Source organism: Macaca nemestrina, chromosome 5 (assembly GCF_043159975.1).
Source record: "Macaca nemestrina isolate mMacNem1 chromosome 5, mMacNem.hap1, whole genome shotgun sequence".
NCBI lineage: Eukaryota > Metazoa > Chordata > Mammalia > Primates > Cercopithecidae > Macaca > Macaca nemestrina.
In genome coordinates, this window is record NC_092129.1 from 173,213,038 (window position 1) to 173,235,963 (window position 22,926).

At 40.6% G+C, this 22,926-nt stretch overlaps 1 protein-coding gene across 4 annotated transcripts in view; it reads right to left on the reverse strand.

Moving 5' to 3' along the window:
• LOC105482418 (synaptonemal complex protein 2 like) overlaps window positions 1–22,926 on the reverse strand; it is an 86,177-nt gene that overhangs the window by 59,826 nt on the left and 3,425 nt on the right. Inside the window, exons 2-12 of one of the 4 annotated variants that reach the window (XM_011742510.3) lie at window positions 21,665–21,733; window positions 19,302–19,439; window positions 19,098–19,221; window positions 14,282–14,382; window positions 13,521–13,545; window positions 9,368–9,453; window positions 9,167–9,255; window positions 6,124–6,158; window positions 4,480–4,622; window positions 1,931–1,983; window positions 1,266–1,311 (exon numbers count right to left, since the gene is read on the reverse strand). In XM_011742510.3, coding sequence (XP_011740812.2) covers window positions 1,266–1,311; window positions 1,931–1,983; window positions 4,480–4,622; window positions 6,124–6,158; window positions 9,167–9,255; window positions 9,368–9,453; window positions 13,521–13,545; window positions 14,282–14,382; window positions 19,098–19,221; window positions 19,302–19,439; window positions 21,665–21,733 — 909 coding nt within the window. Of the gene's footprint in view, window positions 1–1,265; window positions 1,312–1,930; window positions 1,984–4,479; window positions 4,623–6,123; window positions 6,159–9,166; window positions 9,256–9,367; window positions 9,454–13,520; window positions 13,546–14,281; window positions 14,677–19,097; window positions 19,222–19,301; window positions 19,440–21,664; window positions 21,734–22,926 lie in introns of those variants that run through there. The other 3 variants (XM_071097620.1, XM_024793013.2, XM_024793012.2) reach the window with 3 other exon arrangements.

Sequence of the window (22,926 nt, forward strand, 5' to 3'; positions counted from 1 at the left end):
GTCAGGAGATCAAGACCATCCTGGCTAACACGGTGAAACCCCATCTCTACTAAAAAATACAAAAAAAAACTGGCCGGGCGAGGTGGCGGGCGCCTGTAGTCCCAGCTACTCGGGAGGCTGAGGCAGGAGAATGGCGTAAACCCGGGAGGCGGAGCTTGCAGTGAGCTGAGATCCGGCCACTGCACTCCAGCCTGGGCGACAGAGCCAGACTCCCTCTCAAAAAAAAAAAAAAAAAAAAAAAAAGAAGTATATAGAAAGATTTTATTCCCCAACAATAGATAAAACACTAGACTTACTATTCTACAATCCAATTTTCCAATACGTTGTATTTCTTGGACATCTTTCCTTTCTATAGTACCTGTCTACCTTTTAACAGCTACAGAGGTGAATGAGGGCTTTCACCCACAATACATGTTCCTGGAAGCCAGTGTAAGGGTCAGGGTAAGGGCCCTGATGGAAGGGAATGGAAATTTGGATGTCGCAGAAAGAAGAAAAACCAAACAGAGCAGAATCGTCAGACAACCGGAGGGAAAATAAACAGAATCAGCCTACCAGACTCAGTTCTAGAGAGAAGGAATGTGTAGTGTAGCCATGAGTTGCAAGTTTAGCTCAGAGAGGCCAAGAAGGGGACTCTGAACCCAAAACAAAGAAATGATGAATGAGGACATTCTGAAGACAGGGTCCAGGACACTCAAACAAAGTCAAGGTTCCAAGACCTCTAAATATTTTAGCCTGAAACTGAGATGCTGTAGGTTGCGGCCCTTTTATATGAAGGACCTTGTTCCTCTAGAAACCAAATGGGGGGTAGGGAAGAAACTGGTCAACCTTGGACTATAAAGTGCAAGGCAGAATGAGAGAGAGAGAAAGGACAGTGGCCCCAGTGGTTGAGAATAAGGGGGTGGGGCATAAGATGGAAGGAGAGAAGCAAGGAAATCATTCTTTTTACCCCAGTCTAGGCATGAATTAGGTTACCCATGAACAGGGTAAAATGAGGCAAGCTTCCTGTAACTGTCCTCATGTACACAGTACAGACCCTAAAATTCCTTTTTCCCATAGTAATAGTAGAGCCCTTAAACTTACTGGTAATGCATTCTGGTTAGGGTATGGTATGATCAGTTTGAGAATTTAGGTCATTAGGAGAAGTTGGCATCCTTTTTTAAAAAGCCCTTTTGAGTTATGAGAACAAAAGTTTGACCTAACCATATAAACCTAACTCCTGGTTTCACTGCACACCACCCTCAGACCTCCAAGAGAGATGAACATACCTCATGCTCATCAGCAAAAGCAGCAACACACGGAAATGAATACACCCTGCAAAACATCTCACAATTAAAAAATAAAATATGAATGAACCTTAAATACGTCTACAGACGTTCCGCAACAAGCACGTATAACTAGAGTATGCATTAAGTCTCCTCGTACAGAGTACGATAAGGGGGTTAAGTCTGCAAATGGAGACTTACTATGGGTAGATTTCAAATCTCCATCTGGCAGTCAGTAAACCAGGTTTACTAGTACTATATCTCAACCCAGTTACTCAGCCAGATTCCCAAACAAAAGGAGTGAATTTAGCAAATATTGTCTGACCAAGGACTTAACTGTTCATGATACAACTAACTCCAGCAACTTCAAGTCAGGAAATTGTTTTTAATAAAATCTATGAACTCTTTAAAGAATGTATTATTTTAAAATACCCCAAGTCACAAATTTAATAAAACTGATAGAGATAATTTTTAAACACACTCCAACAAGCCACTAGGCAGAAAGGGTCTGATCTTCTCAGGTTTCTACTCAATGGACAACTCAATATGTTCTGTAAAGATGTACCCAATATTCTCTCCCAAAATGAAACAGATCCTAAACTGCTCTTTTAAAACATTAGACATTTTCAGAACACAACTAGTCAATAATGCTCAGAGACACAACTTACCTTCTTTGGTCACCGAGTCTGTCGTTTAGGTGATTGAGAAAACGTCTACTGTCCTTCAAAGCAAATGATATAAACTCTTTTATTAAAAAAAAATCAAGATGTCTTGGTCAATACTATCTTAGCAAACAGAGGCCAGTGTTGCTTCTAAATGACCAGGATGCAGTAACATCAATGAGGCTTTATAAGGATTCGTTATTATATGTTAACAATACTTCATGCCACAAAGAGGAGGCTCCGGGATCATGTTTCTAGAAGGAACCTTTGCTCCCTGCAGCCATTAGATTTTCAGCTGAGGAATACTTAGGTCTCCAAAAGTTAAATGCCTGGTTATGTTTCACTGGATCAGAAGTGTAAGCAAGAGAAATACATCTTACTGATGACCTAGGTTACAATATTTGATCAACCCATTGGGCATCCACCTCCCTAACACCTGCACAGCACAAACCAACCACAAACCTATAAAATTTATCAACTTTGGGTTGATCTGGGTGTATTATCTATGGCCAATTTTCCTTTTTGGGAGTTCTCTATCTCACTCTCTTCTCCTAGCATATGTTCTAAGAACAAAGACTATTATTAGAGTTTACCTAACCAACAGCTCTCAGGAAGAAATTTGTTGCCCCACATTCTAAAAACAAAGACACAGATCCAAGATTTTGTTCCCTTTTGTTAGCAAGGATTGGCTATTGTAGTCAACACTCCTTATGCTCCTGATCTACCATTCAGCGGTAATTAGACATCAGCAGTGTAAGCCTTTCATGTAAAAAAGCAATTCGGGCTGGGTGCGGTGGCTCTCATCTGTAATCCCAGCACTTTGGGAGGCTGAGGCAGGCAGATCATCTGAGGTTGGGAGTTGGAGACCAGCCTGACTAACATGGAGAAACCCCACCTCTACTAAAAATACAAAATTAGCCGGGAGTGGTGGCACATGCCTGTAATCCCAGCTACTCGGGAGGCTGAGGCAGGAGAATCGCTTGAACCCAGGAGGTGGAGGTTGTGGTGAGCCGAGATCGCACCTTTGCACTCCAGCCTGGGCAACAAGAGCAAAACTCTGCCTCAAAAAAAAAACACATACACAATTCAATTGAGAAACTGATAGCTCTGGGGAAGGAAATGATTTTGGAAACAATATAATTACATTTCTCTCTTTTCATCAAATTTTCCTGCAAATGAGAAATGACAAAGAGCAGAAAGGAAATTAACACATGAGTGCCTACAATAGCCCTGGACCTTTCAGTTTCTCTCATTGAATTCTCAAGACTGAGGTGGGCTTTAGTCTCATTTTACAGATGAGGTCACTCAGGCTTCACAAGTCAACTACCTTGCCAAAATGCATACATCCCATAAATTGGAGAGGTGGGACTCAAACTCTAGGTTCAACCCAGTTTGGGATAGACCCAAAGCTCATGGTCTTTCCACTGAGATTATACTGAATCCTGGCTAAATAATTACTATATGCAGTATATGACAGTAGGTTCAGAGTCTGAGGAAATATAAAGGTCCATGTTTAATAAAAATCCTGATTACATGGGAATTTTGACCAGAAAGGTTTTGTCAACATGAGTACTGTTATTAAGAATTTTACCTTTTCCTACAGGAGTCTAACCCTCATTTTAAAAACTTTTTAAAAGAAGAGGGAAAATGTTTTAGCTATTTTAAGATGAAGGTGAATACACAACAAAGTCATAAGCTGTTTTTGTGTGGCTTTCGTGAACATAATCACAGGAAGCTCAGGTTGCAGAGAAGACCCTAAAAAGTATTGTTTCTCCAAATTGTACAGGTTGGATGGCTCAGAACACAGCCACCCCATAATACTCCTCTGCCAGGCCATGTCCATTTCAGCCTCCTGCCATCACAGCAGCTGCCTTCTGCAAGGCAAAAATGCTCTGCTTTCTTCTTCAATTCTCCCTACCGTTCAAGGTTCATTGAAAATTGCTCACCCTTCCAAGACAATTTTTTTAACTGAATCCATCAAATTTACCTAGTTCTGTCTCCTATAAAGAAGTCCTGGACAGACACGGTGGCTCACAACTGTAACTCCAGCACTCTGGGAGGCCAAGGTGGGCAGATCACCTGAGGTCAGGAGTTCAAGATAAGACTGGCCAACATGGCTAAACCTGGTCTCTACTAAAAATAAAAAATTAGCCAGGCGTGGTGGCAGGCACCTGTAATCCCAGCTACTTGGGAAGCTGAGGCAGGAGCATCACTTGAACCCAGGAGGCAGAGGTTGCAGTGAGCTGAGATTGTGCCACTATACTCCAGCCTGGGCAATAGCATGAGATTCTGTCTTAAAAAAAAAAAAAAAAAAAGAAAGAAAAAAAAAAAGAAAAGAAAAAGTCCTATCTGTATCCCTATATCTAGCTCACAATATTCTGTTCATATTGCCTTCAAATTGTTTCTCCTAAGTGGGATACAAGTTTAAGAATGGCAGTGTAATCACACTTAAGCCAAAAAAAAAATCCTCCTGTAAGCCCAACACACAGGAAAGTTCTCAGAGGATGCTTAATAAATATTGGCTAAACAGAAATTCGCATGACCAGGAATCTCACCGTCTCAAATTCTCGATCCTTAATTTCTTTGAAACCTTCGGCAATGACTTCATCATCAAACCATTTATGGACAAGTTCCTCCCTTGAATTTCTAATCGTCAGTCTACACAGCGCTTCAGAAATAGCAACCTGCTGGTCATAATCTAGAGATTAAAAACATGGTAGACACAGATAATTCTGGGCACAAAGCAAAAGAAAAAACAAGTTCCAGAGCTAGCACTTGCTCTAAGAAACTCCATCTGAGAAGCCTAGCATTACGTCTTAGTTACCACGGCAAGATGCATCCTGGAGTAATCAGAATCATTTAAATTCTTTTTTTTTTTTTGAGATAGTCTTACTTTGTCACCCTGGAGTGCAGTGGTGGCTGGAGTACAGTGACCCGATCTCAACTCACTGCAATCTTCGCCTCCTGGATTCAAGTGATTCTCCTGCCTCAGCCTCCCAAGAAGCTGGGATTACAGGCATGTGTCACCATGCCTTGCTAATCTTTATATTTTCAGTAGAGATAAGGTTTTGCCATGTTGGCCAGGCTGGTCTTGAACTTCTGGGTTCAAGCGATCTGCCCACCTCGGCCTCCCAAAGTGCCGGGATTGTAGGCATGAGCCACCACACCTTGCCAAAATCATGTAAATTCAGTATTTAAGAAATAAAATAAAAATCTAAATAAGAGGTTGGTATATAACAATTTTTAAATAAATAATATTTATGGGTATTATATTTTAGATATATTAAAATACTCATCCAAAGCAAATCATCAAACAGCCTTAAAAATGTTTCTACTGGCCAGGCGTGGTGGCTCATGACTGTAATCCCAGCACTTTGGGAGGCCAAGGCAGGCAGATCACCTGAGGTCGGGAGTTCGAGACTAGCCTGGCCAACGTGGTGAAACCCCATCTCTACTAAAAATACAAAAATTAGCTGGGCGTGGTGGTACATGCCTGTAGTCCCAGCTATTCAGGAGGCTGAGGCAGGAGAATCGCTTGAACCCAGGAGGCGGAGGTTGCAGTGAGCCAAGATCATGCCGTTGTACTCCAGCCTGGGCAATAAGAGCAAAATTCCATTTAAAAAAAAAAAAAAAAAGTTTCTACTACAAAATAAAATCCCAAAATAACTTGTAGTATTTCACAGCGAATAAACTAAAACTACATGTAGTAACATGTTTAAATTACAAACAGTTCTAAGGGTAAAAAGGGAGTTGTAGCCCAAGGAATGGCATTTATGGGATGCTTTTAAAATCTACAAAATGATAATGCACGTTGTTTAGGGATCTACAGAGTAAAAACAGAAAAATATGCTTGGGAATGAAAAACAAATCTGAGTCCAGGAGAAGGAAATGGGATGAGGAACATGGACACAGGGGACTTTATCCATGACACCTTTTTTTTTTTTTCTTTAAAAACAGACTTGAAGCTAATGTGGTAAAATGCTAAATTTTGGCGAAGCTGGCTGGTAGTAAACGAGTATTCACGAATTATTCTTTACAGTTTTCAGCATGCTAAAATCTCTCAAAGTAAATTTCAAATAAAACCCTAATTCCTATCTTCAATTTAACCATAATTTATTCCCCATGGTCCCAAGATGCTCATAAAACCCCCAGTGTCCAATATTTAATATTCTAATACTGAAAATTCTAAAATTTCTTACCACCCACAGTCCAGAGTGTCCTTGCAAGGTCTTTCCTGAAACATTTAGATAAAGCACATTTAACTGAAGTGAACATCAAGAGGTGAAACTTTACTATACTGGCATTAAACTTTAAAACCAAAATATGTTTCTGAAACTATTTCAAATTCAGCATCAGAATTTCCTTAATGTCAATAATACATATTTATGGAAAAACCTTCTCAAGTTTATATATTAATGACCTAGATGTTATTTTTTAAGAAGCTAGAACTACTATATACACTCTGAGGTTCTATTTTCCCTCTTGTAAAGTGAATTCCATTTGATGATCTCTAAGGGTTCATCAAATTCATTCCGGAGTTTTATAATCACCGCACCAACCTGTGAGGGCATATGTCCTTTTACACAGTTTGATACCTGCAGGAAATGATACAGACAGTGATTCTTTCCTATGAGCTGCTTGATCTGATTTTAAAAACTAATTTAGGCTGAGCACGGTGGCTCATGCCTGTAATCCAAGAATTTTGGGAGGCCTAGATGCACAGATCACCTGAGGTTGGGAGTTCGAGACCAGCCTGACCAACATGGAGAAACTCCATGTGTACTAAAAACACAAAATTAGCCGGATATGGTGGCACATGCCTGTATTCCCAGCTACTCGGGAGGATGAGGCAGGAGAATCGCTTGAACCCAGGAGGCGGAGGTTGCAGTGAGCTGAGAGCGTGCCATTGCACTCCAGCCTGGGCAATAAGAGTGAAACTCCATCTTAAAAAACAAAACAAAACAAAAAACAAATTAATTTAGAGATGTAATAGGATTAAGCTATTACATTATTAAAACTAATGCAAACTCTCGAATTGTACATTATTCACTCAGAATTTCAAATAAATGCTAACAAGTGTGAGTTGATCTTTTTTTTTTTTTTTTTGAGACTGAGTCTGGCTTTGTCACCCAGGCTGGAGTGCAGCAGCACGATCTTGACTCACTGCAACCTCTGCCTCCCAGGGTCAAGCAATTCTGTCTCAGCCTTCCAAGTAGCTGGCATTACAGGTGCCCGCCACACCCAGCTAATGCTTTCTATTTTTAATAGAGACGAGGCTTCACCATGTTGGTCAAGCTGGTCTCGAACTCCTGACCTCAAGTGATCCACCCACCTCAGCCTCCCAAAGTGCTGGGATTACAGGTGTGAGCCACCATGCCCGGCCAAGTCGATCTTTTAATGCCTGAAATAACTCCCATTTTAAAGAATAGATTTGTTGAGAAACCTTGTAAGAAGTAGATCGACTTGTTACTATTAAATAGAAACCAGGAAACAGTACCACTGAGCAAAATTAATTCTGCTTAATTTTATATTGCAGGTTTTACCTTTGAAGTCCAGAACACTCCAGACTTTCTAGAACACACAGACAATAAGGTAGTGTGTTCAAAGATTAGTTTGAAAACTTAGGAGAAAACATGAGATCAGCTGCTCCCCAAATCTAAATACACCACTAAGAGTAGTGATTTCACTAATGTATTAAATAAAAATGTGTTTAGGAAAAATTCAGTGTAAAAACTATATCCTGCAAAGACTAAATGGACAACCACGATGACAGTGAGTTTCATGCTCACAAATCACCTATTTCAGGCCCCACACTGTGGCCACACACCACGTAAATAATGTGCCACAATGATGTCCTCATGCTGGCTGGTGGTTAGCGCAGTCACAGGTTCCGGTTCCAACTTCAAAACAGGGTGCTGGTTTTGTTGTTTCTATGGTCACACATTACAACCTTACCTCCAAATCTCACATCCCAAGAACTATGCAACAGTGGCTTTGGGTCACCAAAAAACAAAATATCCATCACGTGAAAAGCAATCAAAATTCCATCTCACATTAGTGTAGCTACCTTGGGGCACTTCTTCTTTAGCAGATAATGTGCTAATCACTTTACATGGATTGCTTGATTTAACCTTTACAATAATTCTATCAAGTAGGTATTACTTTGACTTCATTTTACAGGCAAACAAACTGAGGTATGATGAAGTCAGGGCTGTGCTCATAGACAACGGGCAAAACTGGCAAAACTCAGATTTGAAACCAAGCAGGCTCTATGGTCTATACTCTTAACATTCTCCCCTGAGTCACGAATTTAGTTCACATTTACAATGAAAAACTAGAGCCTGAGAAAGCATTTTGCATCAATGTTGATGCAAAAAGAAAAAAAAAACTTCATAATTATTAAAAAGGAAAAATCTAGCAATTTTTTTTTTTTTTTTTTTTTTTTTTTTTTTTTTTTTTTGAGACAGAGTCTCGCTCCGTGGCCCAGGCTGCAGTGCAGTGCTGCAATTTCGGCTCACTGCAACCTCCACCTCCCGGGTTCAAGTGATTCTCCTACCTCAGCCTCCCGAATAGCTGGGACTATAGGTGCGTGCCACCATGCCCAGCTAATTTTTTGTATTTTTGGTGGAGATGGGGTTTCTTTTTTTTTTTTTTTTTTGAGACGGAGTCTCGCTCTGTTGCCCTCAGGCTGGAGCGCAGTGGCATGATCTTGGCTCATGGCAAGCTCCGCCTCCTGGGTTCACGCCATTCTCCTGCCTCAGCCTGCCAAGTAGCTGGGACTACAGGCGCCCGCCACCATGCCCGGCTAATTTTTTTTATTTTTAGTGGAGACGGGGTTTCACCGTGTTAGCCAGGATGATCTGGATCTCCTGACCTCATGATCCACCCGCCTCGGTCTCCCAAAGTGCTGGGATTACAGGCCTGAGCCACCGCGCCCGGCCGAGATGGGGTTTCACCATGTTAGCCAGGATGGTCTGGATCTCCTGACCTTGTGATCTGCCTGCCTTGATTTCCCAAAGTGCTGGGATTACAGGCATGAGCTACCGCGCCCGGCTGCAATGTCTTCTTTTTACCTCAGCCTCTTTATCACCTAGCATGGTGCCTGACTCATAACAGGTGCACAAAGCATTTACCGAAGAGAGAAAGGACGCAATCAGGTCTAAGCAGAACACAGACTGAAGCCGTACAGTCATGAGAGGTTTTACCCTTACTACAGCACGTAACTTACACAAAGTCACTTACATAAGCTGACACATGCGTTCTGACAAAGGGAATTTTTTTCTTTCTTCCCGAGGGACAGCGTCCAAAATGCAGTTAAAAGTCTTCAAGCCCTTTTGGGAATTGAGAAGACATTCATGGAGAAGAAACAAAACAGAGACCTATGTACGATCTTCTCCAAGGTTTCTGGAGCCGCTGGTATCTATTTTGTTATTTGCAACTTACCTCCTGTCGAATCAAATGATCTACAGTCTTTTCTGTCACCAGGAATCCTAAGCTAAGTAGGAAGGAATCCAACATCTGAATTTTCCCTGAAAGGATAATTTCAAAGACTCAATTTTATGTTTGAAAGAGTAAGAAAATGACTCCTACACACGGTCAGAGCCTTTCACTGAGGGTGCCTTTCTAGGTTTTCTACAATATAACTCACTTTGCAGCCTGTGCCCCTTACAATCCTGTTGCTTTGTCTTCTGGTATCAAGGGTTGTGAGCAGGTGCACATATTCATATACGCGTTTATTTTACATGGTTCTTGGTGACTTATTTTGAAACTAAATCTTACTTTATCTCAGGAAAATTAATTCTTTGATACTTTTATTACAGTAGACTTTCTCAACTTTGGCAATATTGATATTTCAAGCCAGGTAATTCTTCTTCTAAGAAGAACTTGAGAACTGCTGTCAAAATGCAGGGGGAAAAATGAGTGAGGAAAAGATGCACATGAAGATAAAAACAAAGATGTGACAGATAATCTTACAAAGAGGGAACAGAAAGTAAATGTAATGGACTTTTTGGTGGTCTCTCCACCATCCTTCCCCATTCCTCTGTTATGGAGCAGTTGTGCTATTTGGGTGAGACCGATCAGTTCCAGGGGTAAATCCGAACTGGCTTAAACTAGGCAGAGGTGGCCCATTTATCTTTTCATAGTGACTGGTTCATCTGGAGGGCAGGGCACCCAATCAGAGCAAAGCTAGGGCTTTTCTTTGCTGGTTGAGGAAAGGGAACCTTTCTCCCCCAGATGTGAACCAGGAAGCACAAAGTTCTCGTTGCAACCAACAAGGGAAACCACCTTGAGAGCAAAGACTAGACTCCGAGAAAGGCAGAACTGAAAGGGCTATAGAGAAATGGAGTGGAGCCACTCTATTTCCAAACTGCCCACCTCTGGACTCTTCAGTCCCTTCAGCCAGTAAGTTGTCTTTATCATTTAAGCCTATTTGAGCTAGATATTCTGTTAAATACACCCAAAGCACTCTACCTCAGTAGTTGATGACTACAGATGATTTTGCCCCACGGGGGATGTGTGGAGATGTTTTTGGTTGTCATGACTTGGGGATGGATGCTGTTGGCATCTAGAGGGTAGAGGACAGGGATGCCGCCAAACACCCTTTGATGTGCGGGATAGCACCCAGGACAAAGGACTACCCAGTCCAAAATATCTATATTGCCAAAATTGAGAAACTCTGCTGTAATAAAAGTATCAAAGAACAAATTTTCCTGAGCTAAAGTAACATTTGGATTCAAAATAAGTCACCAAGAACCATGTAAAATAAACGTGCTTTCAACCCTTAATATCAGAAGATAATGCAACAGGATTGTAAGGGGCACAGCATGCAAAGTGACAGTAATATTGTATAAAAGCCAGAAAGACATCTTCAAACGATGAAAAGCTCTGACCACGTCCCTCCCACAGGCTAATACTCTTACATTTCTTTAACACATTAAATTTATTGTCATATACAAAGAAGAAGAAATAAGGTACCATCCTTTTGATGTGATTAAATTAAGGGTAACTAACAGTAAAACAAAACTAGGACATAAGTCATTCAAATCAGTGGAGAGGGATAAACTGTGAAAGAAAGCCATAATCCATATAGCAGAACACAAACAAAAGAGTCATAAAAATAAATAAGAAGACATAAGTTTCAGAACAAAAAAGAAGGAGTGATTAATGTTGTCAACTGCAGAAGGAGGTGGGAAGAAATTCAGTGAAAACATCTTTCTACTTTGGAGAGAAGGATTAGACATTAACTCTGCAGAGCCTGGGCATAAAACTCACACAAGACAACTGTCGAAGGCCACACGTGAAAACATGTCACTTGCAGAGAGGCCAGTCCTGCTAAGGTGACCACAGTGGGCTCCAAGCACGGATTGCCATTGCTATAGATGGGACTGTGTCCCCCCCAAAATTCATATGTTGGAGCCTTAACCCTCAATGTGATGGTATTTGAGATGCAGCCTTTGGTAAGGGAAGTTCAGATGAGGTCACGAGTGTGGGATCCTCATGATGGGATGAGTGCCCTTATAAGAGCTCGGTCCAGGTGCGGTGGCTCATGCCTGTAATCCTAGCACTTTGGAAGGCCAAGGTGGTTGGATCACACGGGGTCAGGAGTTCAAGACCAGCCTGGCCAAAATAGTGAAACCCCACCTCTACTAAAAATACAAAATTAGCCAGGCGTGGTGGCACACGCTTGTAATGCCAGCTACTCAGGAGGCTGAGGCAGGAGAATTGCTTGAAACCGGGAGGCAGAGGTTGCAGTGAGCTGAGAACGTGCCACTGCACTCCAGTCTGAGCAACGGTGCGAGACTCTGTCTCGGGAAAAAAAAAAAAAGAAAAGAAAAAGAAAACAAAAAGAAAGAGCTCTGGCTCTCTGTCCACCTTGTAAGCACACAGCAAGAAGCCAGGTCTCTGCCTACCACGTAGGCACACAGCAAGAAGTCAGAAAGAGGCCATCACCAGAATCCAATCATGCTGGTACCCTAATCTGTTACTCCCAGCCTCCAGAGATAAATGTCTGTTGGCTTAGCCTCCCAATTGATGGCATTTTGTTATGGCGGCCTAATTGGACTAACACACAACAACAATGTTTCCTCTACTGGGGCAATGAAAGTCATTATAGCATTATGTGAATCCATAAATGCCCCAAGCGATGACCATAGAGTGAACATATAGCTCACATATGCATTGTTTTTCAAATATGCAGTATATACATACTGTTGGGATTAATACAAAGCAAGTTTATTTTAAAATGTTACAAAAATCAAAGTAGTTTTTTACCACTGTGCATTTTATCAACCAGTTTTAAAGGCAGTAACTACCATTGTGATGATCATAATTTGGGAGGCCGAGGCGGGCGGATCACAAGGTCAGGAGATCGAGACCACGGTGAAACCACGTCTCTACTAAAAATACAAAAACTTAGCCGGGCGCGGTGGCGGGCGCCTGTAGTCCCAGCTACTCAGGAGGCTGAGGCAGGAGAATGGCGTAAACCCAGGAGGCGGAGCTTGCAGTGAGCCGAGATCGCGCCACTGCACTCCAGCCTGGGCGACAGAGCGAGACTCCGTCTCAAAAAACAAAAAAACAAAAAAAAAAAAAAAAAAAAAGAAAATGTTTGGAACCACTGACTTGAATTATGAGGACCAACCAAGTCAACCAAGTTTTAAAGTCAACCAAGTCCAGTGCATGCTTCAGCTTCTGGTACTGCATTTCCTCAGCTACCAGATACCATCCATTGCAGAATATAGTGTCAGTTGACGATAGCCTTTCAGAAGAAAACTAAAAACATGTAACATGGGAAAATGACATATCAAGATGGCTCCAATTTCCAAAATGTTTAAATATTTAAGTGCATCTTTGAATCCATGGTATCATAATTCAAATGTCAAATTACTTTTTTTTGAGACAGGATCTCACTGTCACCCAGGCTGGAGTGGAGTGGCACAATCATGACTCACTGCAGGCTCAAACTCTGGGGCTCCAGTGATCTTCCCACCTCACCCTCCCAAGTAGCTGAGACTACTGGTGCACGCCACCACACCCCGATAATTTTTTTATTTCTTGTAGAGATGGGGGTCTCACTATGTTGCCCAGGCTGGTGTCGAACTTCTGGATGCAATCAGGTCTGCCTCTTCAGCCTCTGAAAGTGCTGGAATTACAGGCATGAGCCACCACACCCAGCATAACTACCTTTAACTTGAGTTAAATGGAACAAAATCAAGCTATCCTCCAAAGTTTCTAAAATTTTACCTTTTACACTCTTGAAAGACAGAGAAAGGCATCTGAATCAGCTTCAAGCTAAATCAGTAGTAGCTAAATTTTTGCATATTTGAATGACAAAAGTGGCTTTCTATTACCTGAACAGAGCTAGCCATATGTCAGGAGCAGCTAAACAAAAATGTTTCTCAGACAAATACAAGACTTTTTTCTACAATGAAATACATTTCCAAATGACACCATGATGACCATAAGGTGGTCAATAAATCCAAATAAAATGTTTAAACTTACTTTACTTTTACATATCATTTAAATATTCTTTTCTCTGTGCCAGAATATTCTATTAATGAAAAATTAACAGCCAATTAGTAGCCAATAATATACTTACCTTCACTACTACTCCTGGAAATAATCTAACAAAAAGAAAGAAAAAGTAAAGCTCATATTATTTTTAAACAGCATGATAAACTATAACACAAATGTATTAGTGTTAATTGTCTCTAACAGGCAGGCATTGACTTTACAGAAGGCAAGAATTTTAGAGAAAGCCTATCTGAGCCTTAATCACATCCTTAAAATGTGCATATCACTCTCAATCAGGTGACTAATATATTTGTATATATGATAATAAATCACCTCTCATTTTTAACATTGGTTATATAGTTTCTTACTATGTCACATATTAATAATATTCTAATAATAATACATGAGAGTCTTTTGTTTTGTTTTAAGACAGAGTTTCACTCTTGTTTCCCAGGCTGAAGTACAATCCCGTGGTCCCGGCTCACTATAACCTCCGCCTCCCAGGTTCAAGTGATTCTCCTGCCTCAGCCTCCCAAATAGCTGAAATTACAGGCGCCTATCACCACACCCAGTAAATTTCTGTATTTTAGTAGAGACGGGTTTCACCATGTTGGCCAGGCTGGTCTCGACCTCCTGACTTCAGGTGATCCACTCACCTCGGCCTCCCAAATCCACTCACCTCGGCCTCCCAAAGTGTTGGGATTACAGGCGTGAGCCATCGCGCCCAGCCACGTCAGTCTTTTAACAAAACTTACATATTTAGAAAACCATGTTTTATAAATAACTTGAAGATTCCTGCCAATTACCAATGGCATCTGCTCAGTGAAGCATCCATCCCATCCTTACCAACGCAGTGTCAAAGAAGTCCTCTGTAACACGAATCAGCGATGTGTCTGAGGCTAGGCCTTCCGAGGTCAGAATTCCCGTTGTTCTTTCAAACCAGGAAACTAGGTACACAGGAGGACACTCATGTAACTACATATGACTAAATGCTGCCTATTCAATAAAATTTCACAGGACAATTTTCTCATTACAACAAAATCATCTGAAAGATCTTTTCCCATTCCATTCCATTTCAATGAGGCCTGGCTCTGAGACCTCCCACCGGAACACTTCACGATGGTGCCATACCACTACAGAGCTGTCATAAGTAAGCTCTCAGAGATCAGCACAAAATAGAGTGCCAGCCAGGATCTGTGTCAGAAAGCCGTATAAAAGGACTAGTGAGGAGCATTTAAGACATAAATGAGGCCAGGCGCAGTGGCTCACGCCTGTAATCCCAGCACTTTGGGAGGCCGAGGCAGGTGGATCACTTGAGGCCAGGAGTTCAAGACCAGCCTGGGAAAGATGGTTAAACTTCATCTCTATAAAAAATATAAAAATTAGCTGGGTGTGGTGGTGCACACCTCTAGTCCTAGCTACTTGGGAGACTGAGGTGTGAGGATCACTTGAGTCCAGAAGGTCAACACTGTAGCAAGCGCTGTGATCACACCACTACACTCCAGCCTGGGCAACAGAGCGAGACCCCACCTCCAAAAAAAAAAAAAGATAAGTGAACCTCCTCAGCACAGGGGGAAAAAAAATCTTGTGATCTAAGAATCTGCTGAAAACAAACTATCAAAGAATATATAGAATTTGGAAAGTTCTCAGAAGTATTCTTGGTTATAGTAAATATGCCTCAGGCCTAGGTATCTTTCTTTTGTTAAAAAGCTTCCAGCTAATTAGAGAATTTTTTCCTATAGGAATATATATCCAATTTCATATTAAACTGCTGGAATTGGTATGATTTAAAATAAACTTCTGTAACCTTTCCTCCCCCACCCCAGAATATACGGTATTTCCTCCATAAAGCAAAAACCATCTTATTTTTCCCATGATTTTTGCTGAGACTCGTCACTCTTAGAAAAATAAATAAAAATAAGAAAAACCCCGCATGCATAGTTAGAAATCATCAGCTGAACATGACATCAGTCACGTGCGTTTCTGAGGAACAACTCTTGCAGAAGTCAGGCCTTCAAAACTCTGTACACTTTGGGCCAAGAACCTGACTCACTCCAGCTGAAGATCAATAAACCAAGTTTTCAACCTTGGCTGTACATTAGGAAAACCTGGAGAGTCAGGAAACATCCCCCAGACCCAGTAATCAGAATCACTGGTGATATACCCCCACCTGAGTTTTCTATTTTAGGTTTAAGAATGTTTGTGAGAGCTCTCCAGGTGACTGTCATGTCCAGCAAGGTTTGAAAGCCATTACTATGTTCCAAGTAAGGTTTCTTTTGTCTCAAATCAGACAAATACTTGCACTAGATTGAATCATCCACCTGCTGAAGAAAGCTTTTATCCAATAGCACAAGAGAAGAAATGTCTCTCTATGTAGCAGAACTAACTGGTAAGGCTATATTTTCTCCCTCCCTATGTTCATACTTAAAATTCTATGCTTTTCAAATACATTTTTGTCACCACTCCATCCCTCCAAAGCCTATCGCACTCCCAGCACCCTCCCAAATACACTGGTTGAGTAGATACAGAAATGGCAGAAAGGCTGCACTCTCTGATCAATACTTGGCAACAGGAAGTTCTCACTGAACCCATTTATACACCCTGGTCACACATTGTCTAACAGACATCCCAGCTCTCCCCACAGTTGTATCACTACCAGAAGCCAGACACAATAGCCATGACTTCTTAGGAATATGGTATCAGACAAGTTGCTTAATCCTCCTGGATTTTACAGTGCAGGACTAAAGATGTTCCTTTCTGTAGGGCTTTTTTTTTTTTTTTTTTTTTTTGAGACAGGGTCTCACTCTGTGCCCAGACTGGAGTGCAGTAGCACCATCTTGGCTCACCACAACCTCCAGCTTAAGCAATTCCCCTTCCTCAGCTTCCCAAGTACCTGGGATTACAGGCATGAGCCACCACTGCCCAGCTAATTTCTGTATTTTTAATAGAGACGGGGTGTCACCATGTTGGCAAGGCTGGTCTCAAACCCCTGACCTCAGGTGATCCACCTGCCTCAACCTCCCAAAGTGCTGGGATTACAGGCGGGAGTCACCGTGCCATGAATTCTTATTCTATGGAGTAGAAGAACTTCCAAGCACACTTTGTGTTGAGTTTGCAAACACAATTGTCTTTAGAAGTATAGAGTTGGTCGGGCGCGGTGGCTCACACCTATAATCCCAGCACTTTGGGAGGCCGAGGCAGGCGAATCATCTGAGGTCAGGAGTTCAAGATGTGGGATATGATGAGGTTTCTGTTCAAATAATCTGATCAATCTTTTATTATTTAATTCATAGCACGCCCCCCCTTTTTTTCTCCTTCTCCTTTTTGCCTTTGTTAGATGCCCAGGCACACCACAGTACCAGGCGTTATCAGTACCAGCTCACATTCCTTGCCTTATTTGAAAAGAGGACTAACTTTCTAGCTCATTACAGACACCCCTTCCCCTTCCTCTCCACTTTCTTTTACGTGCCCACCCTATCTAAAAAAAAAAAAAAAAAAAAAAAAATCAAATGTTTAGCCAGCTGGGATTAGTTTAGATTGTACGACCCGACCCTGGCCAATGGGGAAAAGGTACACGGGCAGGGCTTGCATCAGCAATAAAGGCTCTCAGGCCCCTTTGTTGAGGTGTGCTCTCATGGCAACTGGCCAAGGAGGCACCCCTCTGCGCAGAAGTAAAATTGCTTTGCTAAGAATCCTTTGTTCGAGTGTTCAATTTCCTTAGAATTTTGAGCGTTATTCCCAACAGAGACAAGTCTGACCAATGTGGTGAAACCCCATCTTTACTAAAAATACAAAAAAATTAGCCGGGTGTGGTGGCACACATCTGTAATCTCAGCTACTTGGGAGGCTGAGGCAGAAGAATTGCTTGAACCTGGGAGACGGAGGTTGCAGTGAGCCAACATCGCCCCTGCACTCCAGCCTGGATGACAGAGCGAGACTCTGTCTCAAAAAAAAAAAAAAAAAAAAAAAAAGAAAGAAAGAAAGAAAGAAAAGAAAGAAAGAAACAAGTATAGAGTCTAAGCTGGGCATAGGGGCTCATGCCTGTAATCCTAGCACTTTGGGAGGCCAAGGTGGGTAGATCACTTGAGGTCAAGAGTTCGAGACCAGCCTGGCCAACATGGTAAAACCCTGTCTCTACTAAAAATACAAAAATTAGCTGGGCATGGTGGTGTGTGCCTGTAATCCCAGCTACTCAGGAGGCTGAGACAGGAGAATCACTTGAGCCCAGGAGGCAGAGGTTGAAGTGAGCTGAGATCGTACTACTACACTCCAGACTGGGTGACAAAATTAAGACCCTGTCTCAAAAAAAAAAAAAAAAGAAAAGAAAAGAAAAAGAAAAAAGAAAGAAAGAAAAAAAAGAGGTATAGAGTCTAGTATCCCATTCTCTTTGATAATGTTGATCTATTCTTGCCAAAACCTATATGAAATAACGTATCTAAATAATGGTTATGAAATTTCCATCACCAACTAGGATGCCAATGGAATATAGAAACTCCTACTTGATTTCAAAACTCCAGTGGGGATTTGATCTGACACTTTTTTAAACCTTGGGAGGGAATTCTTAAACCTAAATAGAAAAGTTAGGGTGGGGCATATTCCAATTCATATCCCAAAAGGTCAGCTTAGGGTTCCAAGGTATACTTAGAACATCTCTGCTTCATTTCCTTTGAGATTTTATCTCCTTTTCCCTGCTTCCTGTTATCTGCATAAGTTAGTGTGTCAGCAGGTCAAGTGGGGTTACATGCAAAATGAAATATATATGGTCTGCATAAGCACTGTCTTTAATTCCCCCTGCAAACACTTCTAAAGTCCCTAAGAGGAGTTTGGGAAAGCCTGGAGTTTGCTTTTTCTCCTGAAGGGGTAGCTTCAGAATCAGATGCATTTTAGAGTAACAAAGGGCAAAGACAGATCTTGGCCCAATCTGGCCTTAATAAACTTCAGGTACTAGAACTCAAGGTGTAAATCAAAGACATTATTAGCAGTCAGATCATCCTTCTACCTTACTTCTTCCCCACATCTCCTCACCAATAAACAAACTTGTCTCTGGGTTGCAAAAACCTCACCATTAAAAGAGAGGAGCTACAGCAAGAGATGTTGCAGATTCTGCTTTGCTTCCAGATGCCGTTACAAAGGCACTCACTGTGTTATCTCCTGGTTAATATTTTTAAAAGAATAAAATGTGATAATTTGGGTAACTTTGAATAAGCAAAAATGTTTTTGCTATTTGTTTTTTCAGATTCATCCAAGGTTTAGAAAACAGGAAAAGTGACGTGTTACAAGAGCAAAGAAAAGTTTTCGATGATCATTTTTCTAGGTCTAATCTTGTTAATAAAGTCTATTAAAATAGTTCTAGAGCCTACTCCTACTCATTTTCCCCCAAATTCACTAAAATAATTTAAAATAATAATCACTGCATAGGCTCATCAAGAGGAGTGGTTGTGTCTGACTCGATCCCGTGCACTCCCAAAGTGCCTTGCATAGCAAGTACATCAGGAAATGTATGTTGAATTTAATTTTTTATTAGAAATAAGCAATAAGAATGGATATCAATTTCTTTTCAAATTGGATTTCAAAGGAACAGAAATACTAAACTTAACTAGACAACTAAATCCATATAAGTTCTTTAAGTTACCCAAAGCCATATAAAATAAAAATAGGACACTTATCTTTGGGATCAGTCCCTGCTGAATTAGCAGAGGTTCATCCTCTTTCGGGCCATCTATGAAGAATCGCTGAATACATTTCAGCAACAGTGACACAGACTGAAATTCATTTTTATCTAGTTCCTAGGTATAAACCACACTAAATTAAAACACTTATAAATAATTATACATTCATATTTTGGTCACAAAGCAAACCAACTTGCCTTATTTATTAATCTGTTAAGACGGTGTAATAGAAGATGATTATATTTTTGAGGACAGTGGCTCTCTTTCTGTTGAAAGTATTCTTTTATTTTCTGAAATCCTTTATCATGGAATGCATTCATAATAAGTGACTGAAGCTGGAAAGATGATAGTTTGCAAATTACTTTTTCCCTAAAAATATTTATTTTATAGTAATATTTCTAACTGATATCATTATCAATAAGAATTCAGTGTGAAATAATATAGGGTAAACATAGAATGGAGATCTCTACGTTGAATAGTAAACAATCATTTCACAAATGATTGATGTTTCTGTTGGCTTAAGACAAGAGTTCCCAAAATGTGGCTCCTAGACCACCAGCAGCGTTGGCATCACCTGGGGAAATCTTCGCACTCAGACTCAGGGCAGAGCCCTTCATGTGATTCTCGTGCATGCTGAAGTCTGGGAACCACTGACCCAAGGAAAACAACACTTGAGTTTCAGGTATCATGGGATGAAGACCCTCTGCAATGTTGGGAATTCTAAAACACTAAAAATTCAAGCCTATGATCACTCACTAAGTGACATAAATGATCATAATAGAAGGAAGAAAAATAATACTAATAATTATAGATAAGTATGCAAATTGACCATAATGAATGAAATTCATCTTTTCTGCCTGCACATTAGCTAAGACATGCTTCTAAGTACATATACTTAAAGGGCCGGGCGCAGTGGCATACACCTGTAATCCCAGCACTTTGGGAGGCCAAGGCAGGCGGATCACCTGAGGTCAGGAGTTCGAGACCAGCCTGACCAACATGGAGCAACTCCGTCTCTACTAAAAATACAAAATTAGCCAGACATGGCGGTGCATGCCTGTAATCCCAGCTACTTGGGAGGCTGAGGCAGGAGAATGCTTGAACCTGGGATGGAGGTTGCAGTGAGTCGAGATCGCACCATTGCACTCCAGCCTGTGCAACAAGAGCAAAACTCTGTCTCAAAAAAAAAAAAAGTGCATATACCTGAATAACAGACATTTCCTTAAACATTTAAACTATAAAAGATTTTTGATCTTTAAAAATAAAACAATACTATTTTAATAAGGAAGCAATTTACTATCTACAGCCTAAAATTCCACTTATTCTTAGTACTGAATTAAAAGGGAAAACAGCATTTAAAATTATTCCATTTAAACGGAATGTTTTCTTTTTTCAGTCAACACATAGTGAGTTTTTTTGTGCCAAGTGTGTTAAGTGTTCTGCAGATGTTATTATTTAATCCTCGCCTCGGTCCTGAGAGGTTAGGTTCTTTATCTCAGGATAGAAGTAGCAAGGATAAGAAAGGTTACAAACTTATGTGAGATCACTCAGCTGAAATTTACTCCCTTTTACCTGCTTAAAACTCTGCCATTGCCAGGCGCGGGGCTCAGGCCCATAATCCCAGCACTTTAGGAGGCCAAGGCAAGAGGATCGCTTAAGCCCAGAAGTTTGATATCAGCCTGGGCAATATATTGAGACTCAATCTCTACAAAAAATGAAAAACTAGCCAGGTGTGGTGGTTCATGCCTGTAGTCACAGCTACTCAGAAGGCGAGGCAGGAGGATCACTTGAGCCCAGGAGGTCAAGGCTGCAGTGAGCCATGATTGTACCACTGCACTCCACCCGGGGTGACAGAGTGAGATCCTGTTAAAACAGAACAAAACTTTGCCATGGCTTCCTCTGCATTCAGAACAAATCCAAGTCCTTTGCTTTCGTCCACAGAACGTGGCATGATCTGATCTCTGACAGTCTGACACTACCCTGCTAATGAGTCCTAGGATAAGTCAAGCTCTTGCCTTGGGGCCTTTGACCTGGCTGTTCAAGGCCTGGGCTACTTCACACCACCACTTTCCACATGGCTGGCTCCACTCAGACCACAGCTTAAGCATAACTTTTTCAGGTAGATCTTCCAGGACCACCTTAAGTAGACCAGGTGTCTCCTCAACACTCCCAATCATTCCCCATCTCAATACCCTGTTGTTTTTCTTCCTGCTTTCTTTGGCTCTCTGCCAGTCTATAAGCTCCATAAAGGCAGAAGTTGTATCTAGTTTGTTCAGTACTGTCTATCTACATCTAGAATAGCACAGGATACAAGATAGTTTAGACTAGGATATTGGTAGGATAGCTAACAGTAAATTGACTAGATATAGTAATAAATTGGACGTGAGAGATTAGGGAAGGAGAAAAATAAAGATTTCTCTGCTTCTGATTTGAACAACTGGAGGAACAATCTTGCTAATGACCCAGGGAACACAGAACTAGAAATACATACACTTACACACACATACACACACAGACACAGACACACACACACACATTATAAAAGAAACTTGATCTTTACCCAGAAAGCATCATTCTGGGCCTTCCCAGTCCTATCTTCCTTAATAGGCTGCAAAGGATCTTTGTTTTTCTGTGTGGAATAAAAATATGTTTTTAAAACAATTTTTATTTCAAAGAGATGCATTTCAAGTTTTAAACATAAAGCAAAAATAAATAAATAAATAAAGGTTTGTATTGTTTTCCTGAACAGAAATTTTTGTTTGCTCGTATTATCGGTCTAAGTAAAACAGTACTTGGAAAAAAAAAACCTTTATCCAACCTTCTTTAGCATGGTCTATGACAAATACAATACAAACTATCAGAAGAAGCAAAGCAAACATCATTTGAATAAATAATCATACAAAACAAACTCTATAATGATGATTATAAAGTAGACGTAAAAGGTTTTGAACTAATAAACCATTTTCAGAATGAGAGCTTGTAAAATAAAGTTAAATAAAAGTGTCTTGGAGGCATCATAGTACCTGACTTCAAAATATACTACAAAGTTATAGGAACAAAATAGCATGGTACTGGCATAAAAACAGACACATACATAGACCAGTGGAACAGAATAGATAAACCCAAAATAAATCTACTTCTTTATAGCCAACTGATTTTTGACAAAGGTGTCAAGAACGTTCATGGGGAAAAGATAGTCTCTTCAATAACTGGTGCTGGGAAAACTGGATATTTATATGTGGAAGAATGAAACCAGATCCCATGTCTCACCATATACAAAAATCAACTCAAAATAAACTAAAAACTTACACTTAAGATCCCAAACTATGAAACTACCAGAAGAAAATATAGGGGAAACACTTTAGGACACTGGTCTGGGCAAAGATTTTATGGAGAAGACCTCAAAATCACAGGCAATGAAAGCAAAAATAGACAAATGAAATTATACAGACCAAAAAGCTTCTTACAGAAAGGGAAATAATAGAGTGAAGAGACAACCAGCAGAATGGGAGAATGTATTTGCAAACTATGCATCCAACAAGCCATTAATATCCAGAATATACAGGGAACTCAAACACCTCAACAGCAAAATAACCAATCCAATTAAAAACGGGTAAATAAGCTAAATAGACATCTCTCCAATGAAGACATACAAATGACCAACAAGTATATGAAAAAATACTCAACATCACTAATCATTGGAAAATGCAAATCAAAACCAAAATGAGATATTATCTTACCCCAGTTAGAATGGCCATTATCAAGACAAAAAACAACAAATGAGGGCAAGGATATGGAAAAAGAGGAACTCTTGTACACTGT